Source organism: Aquarana catesbeiana, linkage group LG01 (assembly GCF_042186555.1).
Source record: "Aquarana catesbeiana isolate 2022-GZ linkage group LG01, ASM4218655v1, whole genome shotgun sequence".
Classification (NCBI taxonomy): domain Eukaryota; kingdom Metazoa; phylum Chordata; class Amphibia; order Anura; family Ranidae; genus Aquarana; species Aquarana catesbeiana.
Window position 1 is genome coordinate 970394542 of NC_133324.1, and position 12017 is coordinate 970406558.

Sequence of the window (12017 nt, forward strand, 5' to 3'; positions counted from 1 at the left end):
ATCCACAGGAGACTCTTACTATATCATCACACTTACCGTATTTCCTGCAATAGGAGAGGTAGGGTGGTGTCTGCGCACAGAGGAGGGTGATCACCGGATCCGGGGGTTGCTCGTGTCTGCCCGATGTTCCGTAGGAATAGACAGAGTTACACCCTCAGGCTTCCCCCTTCCGAGTCCAATGTCACAGATCCTCCGGCCTGTTCCACCCCACTGAAAAATGCCACCCAAGGCATACGCCTTGTTTGCCTCTTGGTAGAAACACCCCTTGCGTGTGGTGATGAAGTTTCTTGTGAATGAAAGCGTAAAATCCACAGATTTCTACAGAAGACTTCAAGTACAGTATGTTGATAAGATGCTAAGCCACAGTAATGTCACGTACACACAAGCGAACTTTCCGGCATACTTGGTCCGGCGGACCAGAGTCCGCCGAACAATCCGACCGTGTGTAGGCTCCGGCGGACTTTTCCGGCGGACTTTTTCCCAAAAGCCCGCCGGACCTAGATTTGAAACATGTTTTAAATCTTTCTGTCGGACTCAGTTTCTGGCGGAAAGTCCGCTCGTCTGTGTGCTGGTCCGACGGACCAGATACGACGCAAGGGCAGGGTATTGCATTTCGCGCTCGCTGCCATAGAAAAAACAAATTTTCCTATTGCGACGAGCGCGGGGCATACCAGGCCCTTAGGTCTGGTATGGATTATAAAGGGAAACCCCTACGATGAAAAAACGGCGTGGGGTCCCCCATAAAATCCATACCAGACCCCGATCCGAGCACGCAGCCCGGCTGGTCAGGAAAGGGGGTGGGGGCGAACGAGTGGCCCCCCCCTCCTGAACCGTACCAGGCCGCATGCCCTCAACTTGGGGGGTGGGTGCTTTGGGGGAGGGGGCGCCCTGCGGGGCCCCCCCCCCAAAGCACCTTGTCCCCATGTTGATGAGGACAAGGGCCTCTTCCCGACAACCCTGGCCGTTGGTTGTCGGGGTCTGCGGGCGGGGGGCTTATCGGAATCCGGGATCCCCCTATAATAAGAGGGCCCCCAGATCCTGGCCCCCCACCCTATGTGAATGAGAATGGGGTACATGGTACCCCTACCCATTCACCTAGATAAAAAGTGTCAATAATAAAACACACTACACAGGTTTTTAAAATAATTTATTAAACAGCTTCGTGGGGGGTCTTCCTCCGGCTTCGGGGGTCTTCCTGTGGCTTCAGGGGTCTTCTTCCGGCTTCCGGGGTCCCTCCGGGTTCCTCTTCTCCCAGAGTCCGGTTGGTTCTTCTCCGCTCTCTCCGGCCTCTTCTCCCGGTGTTAAGTTCTTCGGCCGGCTCCTCCGCTGTCTTCATGCCGCTCTCTTGCCAGCGGAGGTCCGGACTTCTGGGCTTCTGGGCTTCTTGCCTTCTTGTCTTCTTCCCTCTTCTCTTCTCCAGATGTTGACACGACGCTCTCTCCGGCTGGACTGCTCTCTGAGGGCTCCGTTGTGACTTATATAGGCGGAGACCCCGCCCCCTTATGATGTCACAGTCCCTGGGCATGCTGGGACTGTGACGTTTTAGGGGGCGTGGTCAACATCACCCGGTGACCACGCCCCCTAAAACGTCACATAAAACGTCCGATAAAAGCGGCAAGATTGACTTCCTTTTCTAGTCCCGTCGCACCTGAGTTACGTTCAAAATGAACGGACTTGTCCATGTGTGGGCAAGTCCGTTCATTCTGAAAGTCCGCCGTAACTCCAGCGAAAGTCCGTCGGAAAGACGGGCGGACTTAGCCCGCCGGAAAGTCCGGTCGTGTGTGGGCAAGTCCGTCCGTTTTAAAGTCCGGCGCACCTGGCGGACAAAGTCCGTCGGAAAGTGTGCCGGACCAAGTATGCCAGAAAGTCCGATCGTGTGTACGCGGCATAAGACATCTGAATGGTGTAAACATTTCAAAGATGGCCAAATGTCTGACAGTGACCATCCCAGCCGTGGTGGCTCCCAGCCTACTGCAGTCATTCCCCTGATCATTCAGCGCATGGAAAGTCTGATCCTGGATAATCAACGCATAACCTGTTGTGAAATTGCACAAGAGACAAATCTTTCTGCGGGAACGGTGAACACAATCATTCACGAAAAGTTAGCACACGCTGGGTACCAAGACAGCTTTCTGCTTTGGACTGGCACAGAAGAGTTGAAGGCCAGGATTTTCTGGATTTCATCATTACATGTAACCAAACCCGGGCACGTCATTTCACTCCGGAGTCAAATTGAGTATCAAAGCAGTGGAAGCATGAAATGTTGAACAATTGTGTCTGCAGGTAAAGTGATGGCAAGTGTTTTCTGGGACAAACGTGGCGTTATTTATGTGGATTTTCTACCCCCTGGTGCCACGATCAACAGTGAATATTACTGTCATGTTCTGAGAGATGTACATATCCGTCTGACCAGGTTTGATCACTAAGGGGGTCCTGTTTCTCCAGGACAACTCACAAGCTCATACTGCTCACCGCACTACGTGCAAATTCCAGAAACTCAGCTGGGAGGTATTGCCAAATTCACTTTACATCCCGGACCTCACACTGAGTGATTTCCACCTGTTTGGACCCCTAAGATAGTTCCTCGGAGGTCAGAATTTCAGCACTGATGATGAAGTGAAGCAGGCTGTCCTAGGATGGTTCAGGCGTACTAAGAAATATTTCTATGCAGATGCTTTCCAGGCATTCGTTAAATGCTGGGATGAGTGTTTAAATGTAGCAGGGGAGGATATCGAAAAATAAATGCAGTTTCCACTACTTGAAATTTGTTCTTTTATTATATCAACTCAAAAGGTTTGACTTGAACGCCCCTCGTAACACCATCCATTTACCAACATGACACAATTACATCAGGCCCTGCCCCCCAAGGACCCTATTGGGGTGATTTGAGGTGGTACAGGAATTAGGGTGATCTGAGGTGTGAAGATTCAGGAATAGAGGTTGATCTGAGGTTTAAAGATGCAGGAATCGGGGTGATATGAGGTGTGAAGATGCAGGAATTGGGGTGATCTGAGGTGTGAAGGTGCAGGAATTGGGGTGATCTGAGGTGTGAGGGTGCAGGAAATGGGGTGATCTGAGGGGTAAAGGTGCAAGAATTAGGGTGATATGAGGTGTGAAGGTGCAGGAATTGGGGTGATCTGAGGTGTGATGGTGCAGGAATTGGGGTGATCTGAGGTATGAAGGTGCAGGAATTGGGGTGATCTGAGGGGAGTGAAGGTGCAAGAATTGGGGTGATATGAGGTGTGAAGGTGCAGGAATTGGGGTGATCTGAGGTGTGAAGGTGCAGGAATTGGGGTGATCCGAGGTGTGATGGTGCAGGAATTGGGGTGATTTGAGGGGTGAAGGTGCAGGAATTGGGGTGATCTGAGGTGTGAAGGTGCAGGAATTGGGGTGATCTGAGGGGTGAAGGTGCAGGAATTGGGGTGATCCGAGGTGTGATGGTGCAGGAATTGGGGTGATCTGAGGGGTGAAGGTGCAGGAATTGGGGTGATCTGAGGGGTGAAGGTGCAGAAATTGGGGTGATCCGAGGTGTGATGGTGCAGGAATTGGGGTGATCTGAGGGGTGAAGGTGCAGGAATCGGAGTGATCTGAGGTGTGAAGGTGCAGGAATTGGGGTGATCTGAGGTGTGAAGGTGCAGGAATTGGGGTGATCTGAGGGGTGAAGGTGCAGGAATTGGGGTGATCTGAGGTGTGATGGTGCAGGAATTTGGGTGATCTTAGGTGTGATGGTGCAGGAATTGAGGAGATCTGAAGGGAGTGAAGGTGCAAGAATTGGGGTGATATGAGGTGTGAAGGTGCAGGAATTGGGGTGATATGAGGTGTGAAGGTGCAGGAATTGGGGTGATACGAGGTGTGATGGTGCAGGAATTGGGGTGATCTGAGGTGTGAAGGTGCAGGAATTGGGGTGATCTGAGGGTTGAAGGTGCAGGAATTGGGGTGATCCGAGGTGTGATGGTGCAGGAATTGGGGTGATCTGAGGGGTGAAGGTGCAGGAATTGGGGTGATCTGAGGGGTAAAGGTGCAGGAATTGGGGTGATCTGAGGTGTGATGGTGCAGGAATTGGGGTGATCTGAGGGGTGAAGGTGCAGGAATTGGAGTGATCTGAGGTGTGAAGGTGCAGGAATTGGGGTGATCTGAGGTGTGAAGGTGCAGGAATTGGGGTGATCTGAGGGGTGAAGGTGCAGGAATTAGGGTGATCTGAGGTGTGATGGTGCAGGAATTTGGGTGATCTGAGGTGTGATGGTGCAGGAATTGGGGTGATCTGAGGTATGAAGGTGCAGGAATTGGGGTGATCTGAGGTGTGAGGGTGCAGGAATTGGGGTGATCTGAGGGGTGAAGGTGCAGGAATTGGGGTGATCTGAGGTTTGATGGTGCAGGAATTGGGGTGATCTGAGGTATGAAGGTGCAGGAATTGGGGTGATCTGAGGTGTGAGGGTGCAGGAATTGGGGTGATCTGAGGTGTGAAGGTGCAGGAATTGGGGTGATCTGAGGTGTGATGGTGCAGGAATTTGGGTGATCTGAGGTATGAAGGTGCTGGAATTGGGGTGATCTGAGGGGTGAAGATTCAGGAATAGGGGTTGATCTGAAATGTGAAGGTGCAGGAATTGGGGTGATCTGAGGTGTGAAGGTGCAGGAATTGGGGTGATCTGAGGTGTGATGGTGCAGGAATTGGGGTGATCTGAGGTGTGATAGTGCAGGAATTGGGGTGATCTGAGGTATGAAGTGCAGGAATTGGGGTGATATGAGGTGTGAAGGTGCAGGAATTGGGGTGATCCGAGGGGTGATGGTGCAGGAATTGGGGTGATCTGAGGTGTGAAGGTGCAGGAATTGGGGTGATCTGAGGGGTGAAGGTGCAGGAATTGGGGTGATCTGAGGTGTGATGGTGCAGGAATTGGGGTGATCTGAGGGGTGAAGGTGCAGGAATTGGGGTGATCTGAGGGGTGAAGGTGCAGGAATTGGGGTGATCTGAGGTGTGAAGGTGCAGGAATTGGAGTGATCTGAGGTATGAAGGTGCAGGAATTGGGGTGATCTGAGGTGTGAAGGTGCAGGAATTTGGGTGATCTGAGGTGTGATGGTGCAGGAATTGGGGTGATCTGAGGTATGAAGTGGAGGAATTGGGGTGATATGAGGTGTGAAGGTGCAGGAATTGGGGTGATCCGAGGTGTGATGGTGCAGGAATTGGGGTGATCTGAGGTGTGAAGGTGCAGGAATTGGGGTGATCTGAGGGGTGAAGGTGCAGGAATTGGGGTGATCTGAGGGGTGAAGGTGCAGGAATCGGGGTGATCTGAGGGGTGAAGGTGCAGGAGTTGGGGTGATATGAGGGGTAAAGGTTCAGGAATTGGGGTGATATGAGGTTCTCACTGGATCTGACATGGATCACAGTAACACTTTAAGACTAATTTACATTATCGGTAAATGTAAAAGAGAAGGACTGAAGAAATGATCTCCATCAGAAATGTCCGGCTTATCTTTTCCTCTCTTTGTGACTATTGTGGGTTCTTTGACTCATCTTCGTCCTTTGCTGAGTTTTCTATTCTGGTCGGTCACCCACCTCATTCTCCTTCCTTTTTTCTTTGCAATTTTCTACATGGCTCTAAATAGCATTTCCAGACTACAAGCAACCGCTTCAACCATACAAGTCAGCAATGGAAGTTTCCATAATTCTAGATATCAGGTTCTCTTTAAGTTATAAAGTTGGAGACTTACCTATCACACCCACAACAAGGACCCAGAAATAGAAGGTCATCATAATTCTCCTCCAGGAGTTCCGTCTGGCAATGAAGGGACGGAGGAACCCGGCTCAGTCTACTCCAACACTACGTGCCTGAGAGAGGTCTGGTGAAAAATAGGAAGTGGTACAGGAAGGAACATGGCCTAATATTTTAAGACGAGGTGCTAAGATGCTATCAGACATTTCTACTGAACAGCTTTAACTTCCTCCATCATAACACCCAACAGAAGAGGGGAAGTTCCATAAACCCCATGGACATCGGTGTACTGCCAATACCAGGAGAGTGACCTGAAGGTCTATAGAATGTACAGATCTTCCTCTAGGAGATCTGGTAGGAGTCTAATGATAATTATAGGCACATGTTACATTAGGAATTCACAGCAAGGCTCTATTTGGAAAAAAAAACAAATGAGATAGCTGTTCGTCCAGCAAATCTGCATGCACATTCATGTTGTATTTGTAAGAAATGTGGTTAATTGCTCACAGGTGCCTGCAGTCTATATAACTGTGTGTAGGACTCATTCTGAGCCTGCTCATTGTGAAGCTGTAGGAACTTAAACCAAGTGGAACTTTTCTAAGTGGTGAGTTAAAACCATAGGGAGAGTGAACAAGTCTTACTTTTTGTTTGCTGGGTTGCATTTTGGGGCTTTTCCTTTTAGCTTTTCAATCACCTTTTTCTGTCACATTTTAAATAGCTTTTTTTTTTTTTCTTCTTTGGTTCCTTCAGGCTATTAATTAAGGGGAGTGGTTAATTGCTCACAGGTGCCTGCAGTCTATATAACTGTGTGTAGGACCAGGGGCGGACTGACAACTCATGGGGCCCCCGGGCAATAGGGGCTCATGGGGCCCCCTTAGTCCCCACCCACCCACACACAAGCCACACCCTCACAAAGCCCCACGTATATATTGCACTGCTACATTACATGCATTGGTCACAGAATTTCTCTACTTCATGTTCAAAATAAATGTTTAAAGATTAAAGAAAAATAAACTCACTTTAACCACATACATTTACTGCAGGGCTGCGTCTCCTGTGAGCAGAATCATGTACAGGTACTTGATTCTGCACTTGCGGGTCTGCATGCTGTTTGACCTGCTGCCGCTGTGATTGGACACACCGAGAGCTAACCAGCGGGTCCGGAGGACCCCATGTCCGCCAGGCCCCGACGATCGTTTCCAACAGAGGCAGAACTGTGGTCTGCCTATGTAAACAAGTCCCCAGAGAGCCTCCCCTTACATCAGGGTCCCCAGAGAGCCTCCCCTTACATCAGGGTCCCCAGAGAACCTCCCCTTACATCAGGGTCCCCAGAGAGCCTCCTCCTTACATCAGGGTCCCCAGAGAGCCCCCTCCTTACATCAGGGTCCCCAGAGAGCCCCCTCCTTACATCAGGGTCCCCAGAGAGCCCCCTCCTTACATCAGGGTCCCCAGAGAGCCCCCTCCTTACATCAGGGTCCCCAGAGAGCCCCCTCCTTACATCAGGGTCCCCAGAGAGCCCCCTCCTTACATCAAGGTACCCAGAGAGCCCCCTCCTTACATCAGGGTCCCCAGAGAAACCCCCCATACATCAGGGTCCCCAGAGAGCCCCCCTTACATCAAGGTCTTCAGAGAGCCCCCCCTTACATCAAGGTCTTCAGAGAGCCCCCCTTACATCAAGGTCCCCAGAGAGCCCCCCCATACATCAAGGTCTCCAGAGAGCCCCACATACATCAGGGTCCACTCCCCAGAGAGCCCCCCCATGCATCAGGGTCCCAGAGAGCCCCCCATAGATCTGGGTCCCCAGAGAGCCCCCCATAGATCTGGGTCCCCAGAGAGCCCCCCATAGATCTGGGTCCCCAGAGAGCCCCCCCCCCCATACATCAGGGTCCCCAGAGAGCCCCCCATACATCAGGGTCTCCAGAGAGCCCCCCCAAACATCAGGGTCCCCAGAGAGCCTCCTCCTTACATCAGGGTCCCCAGAAAGACTCCTCCTAACATCAGTGTCCCCAGAGAGTCCCCTCCTTACATCAGGGTCCCCAGAGAGCCCCCTCCTTACATCAGGGTCCCCAGAGAGCCCCCTCCTTACATCAAGGTCCCCAGAGAGCCCCCTCCTTACATCAGGGTCCCCAGAGAAACCCCCCTTACATCAGGGTCCCCAGAGAGCCCCCCCATACATCAAGGTCCCCAGAGAGCCCCCCCATACATCAAGGTCCCCAGAGAGCCCCCCCATACATCAAGGTCTCCAGAGAGCCCCCCATACATCAAGGTCTCCAGAGAGCCCCACATACATCAGGGTCAACTCCCCAGAGAGCCCCCCTATACATCAGGGTCCCAGAGAGCCCCCCATAGATCTGGGTCCCCAGAAAGCCCCCCAAAGATCTGGGTCCCCAGAGAGCCCCCCCATACATCAGGGTCCCCAGAGAGCCCCCCCATACATCAGGGTCCCCAGAGAGCCCCCCCCATACATCAGGGTCCCCAGAGAGCCCCCCCCATACATCAGGGTCCCCAGAGAGCCCCCCCCATACATCAGGGTCCCCAGAGAGCCTCCCCCCATACATCAGGGTCCCCAGAGAGCCTTCCCCCATACATCAGGGTCCCCAGAGAGCCTCGTCCTTACATTAGGGTCCCCAGAGAGCCTCCTCCTTACATCAGGGTCCCCAGAGAGCCTCCCCCCATACATCAGGGTCCCCAGAGAGCCCCCCCATACATCAGGGTCCCCAGAGAGCCTCCCCCCATACATCAGGGTCCCCAGAGAGCCTTCCCCCATACATCAGGGTCCCCAGAGAGCCTCGTCCTTACATTAGGGTCCCCAGAGAGCCTCCTCCTTACATCAGGGTCCCCAGAGAGCCTCCCCCCATACATCAGGGTCCCCAGAGAGCCCCCCCATACATCAGGGTCCCCAGAGAGCCCCCCCATACATCAGGGTCCCCAGAGAGCCCCCCATAAATCAGGGTCCCCAGAGAGTCCCCCATACATCAGGGTCCCCAGAGAGCCCCCCCCATACATCAGGGTCCCCAGAGAGCCCCCCATACATCAGGGTCCCCAGAGAGCCCCCCATACATCAGGGTCTCCAGAGAGCCCCCATACATCAGGGTCCCCAGAGAGCCCCCCCATACATCAGGGTCCCCAGAGAGCCCCCCCATACATCAGGGTCCCCAGAGAGCCCCCCATACATCAGGGTCTCCAGAGAGCCCCCCATACATCAGGGTCTCCAGAGAGCCCCCCCATACATCAGGGTCCCCAGAGAGCCCCCCCATACATCAGGGTCCCCAGAGAGCCCCCCATACATCAGGGTCCCCAGAGAGCCCCCCCATACATCAGGGTCCCCAGAGAGCCCCCCATACATCAGGGTCCCCAGAGAGCCCCCCCCTTACATCAGGGTCCCCAGAGAGCCCCCCCATACATCAGGATCCCCAGAGAGCCCCCCCATACATCAGGGTCCCTAGAGAGCCCCCCATACATCAGGGTCCCCAGAGAGCCCCCCCCCATACATCAGGGTCCCTAGAGAGCCCCCCATACATCAGGGTCCCCAGAGAGCCCCCCCCCATACATCAGGGTCCCCAGAGAACCCCCCATACATCAGGGTCCCCAGACTTAACCCCCCCAGAGGTTCCCCTGTACCTGGCTGTGCACCTCCAACCCAAGGGGGAGGTGGGAGGTGGCGATCAGCAGTTCTATGGTGCCTGTGGATCTCACTGGGGCTTGTAGTCCTCCTTCTGATTCTGAACAGTAGATAGGGGAGGGGCCTCTGACCCGGGCAGCAGTCGGCAACAGCGTACAAGCAGAGAGTGAAACTTGTAGCTGCCCGGGTCAGAGGCCCCTCCCCTTTCCACTCTACAATCTGGAGGAGAAATACAAGTCCCCGGGAGATGCTGCGAGCACCATAGAGCTGCTGATCGCCGCCTCCCACTCCCCTCACTGCATCCCAAACTGAAAGAGGAGATGCCCGCCTCATCCCCCCCCCCCGCGGCAGTCGGCAGAACGGCTCCACCGCAGCACGCCCAGCAGCATACCCCTAGATCCGACGAGCATGTCTCCCGGGCCCCCTACTGGCTGCGGGCCCTCGGTCGGCGTCCGATCGACCGAATGGTCAGTCCGCCCCTGTGTAGGACTCATTCTGAGCCTGCTCAGTCTGAGGCTGTGGAACTGTGTGTAAGTGGAACTGGTCTAAGTGGTGAGTTAAAAACCAGAGTTTAAAACAGGAGGTTATAACAGGGGTCATAGTACCTGTGTAGTGTGAGTACATGAGTGTTGTCTGAGTAGTGTGTGTGGATCGTTAGTACTTGTGTATTGTGTACTTGTGTATTGTGTACTGTATACTTGAGTATTGTGAGTGCACGTAGGTCAGTGACTGTTCTGCGAGTGCATGCAGGTCTGTGTGTACCTGTGTATTGTCTTGAGTATTAGTGCCAGGAAACTAGCTGTTAAGTAATTTGGACAGGGTAAAATCCCCAATCCTCACTAAATTTAATAGGTACGATGCCCGGTGGGTGTGGAGAGGTGACTCTTTGTACATCTTGCTGCATGTATGTGTTCCTTGATCATCCGATCGAGGGCGAATACTGCTGTGCAAAATGTAAGCACATTGTTTCCCTGGAAGCCCAGGTTCTGAATCTGGAGAAGCAACTGTCAGCACTGAGAAGTCCCTCCATACTAAAGGAGAGCCAGGAACGTACACGGCAGGTGCCGGCAGGGGCCAGCACAGAGGTGGGTGGAGACAAAGAGGTGCAGGTACTAGCAAAGAGTAGATGGGTGACAGTCAGGAGAGGTAGAGGGGGAAGTGCCAGTGAGGCCGATCCAGGACTGGAGCATCCCAATAAGTACGCTCCTTTGAGTGACATTGGTGAAACCAGTCAGGGACCAGCACTGCTGGAGATGAGGGACTCTCCTAACTGCCAGGGGAAGAACTCCTCCAGTGAGAGTGGGGGGGCAGCAAAGGGAAAGGAAAGACAGATTCTGGTGGTAGGGGACTCAATTCTTAGAAGGACAGAGAGGGCAATCTGTAACCAAGACCTGAAGCGCCGAACAGTATGTTGTCTACCGGGCGCTCGGGTTTGGCACATGACGGATTTTGTGGACAGATTACTGGGAGGGGCTGGGGAAGACCCAGCTGTCATGGTGCACGTTGGCACCAATGACAAAGTCAGAGGCAGATGGAGTGTCCTAAAGAACGATTTTAGGGACTTAGGAGCTAAATTGAGGAAAAGGACCTCCAAGGTAGTATTCTCAGGAATACTACCGGTACATCGAGCCACACCAGAAAGGCAGAGGGAGATTAGGGAAGTAACAGGTAAAAATATTCAGCGCTGACTAAACAAACGGACAATACAAAATTAAATGCTAGCAGACACAAAGGTAAATTCAACAACACCTAAATTCCATAGATAAAAAACAAACAGTGCTGCGCAAATAAAATGTCTTTCAAAAAATGCATCAGATGGAACAAACGGAGCAGATGGAGTGAAAAGGCAGGGTCACCAGTGCACACTCAAGACAATATGGGGTTAAGTCACAACGTGATTGTGATCCCTTCACCACATAAAGATGTACCTCAATATTATTATTGAGTTTATCCATAAAAGTTTGAAGACTTGCCAGATCACCCTCCCACACCATGATTAAATCATCGATGTAACTTCTGTAGCACGACAGCTGCGACGGGGGATCATGGAAAATGGTATCTTCCTCCCAGTGGGCCATGAACAAGTTGGCCACACTGGGAGCAAACCTAGCCCCCATGGCAACGCCACGCGTCTGCAGAAAGTAATCCCCATTGAACCAGAAGTAATTGTTCAACAAGCAAAATTCCAAACTTTCCAGTAAAAATGAGATATGGTCATTCGGGAAATTGGTGGCTGCCAAAGCCCATTTGACAGAGTCCAAGGCCTGTATGTGGGCCGCACTTCCAGAGCATTACATGTCAGAATAGGCGAACACATTAGCAACATCAAACGGGGGGTAAAAACCCACAGTGTGTCTAGGCATTTCCGCCTTTGTCACCATAGGGACCCAAAATGCCTCAAATTTTGGGGAATTGAAAAAGTTCCTCGTAATTGGAGAGGTGGCCATTATATCAGAAAACTGAGCCGTAGAGAAGCTTTCTGGATCTACGAGACTAAGGTCCTATCCCCAGCGGGAATGAACGTGGATTTTTATTTAAATTGTTTTATTTCTAACAGATAATTTGCTTTTAATCTCTTTGGTTCTTTTTCTAATGTTGTTGTTTTTATTTTTTACATTTTTTTTTATTTTTTTTTTTTATTGATTTAATTGATTATGTGTGTGCGATTTTGTCAAGGTGATGGCTGC

At 52.2% G+C, this 12017-nt stretch overlaps 1 protein-coding gene across 1 annotated transcript in view; it reads right to left on the reverse strand.

Annotated features, from left to right (window-relative positions):
* LOC141122850 (uncharacterized) overlaps positions 1-5913 on the reverse strand; it is a 60452-nt gene extending 54539 nt beyond the window's left edge. Inside the window, exon 1 of the mRNA XM_073612009.1 lies at positions 5707-5913. Coding sequence (XP_073468110.1) covers positions 5707-5749 — 43 coding nt within the window. The 5' untranslated portion in view covers positions 5750-5913. The remainder of the gene's footprint in view (positions 1-5706) is intronic.
* Between the last annotated feature and the right edge of the window lie 6104 nt (positions 5914-12017).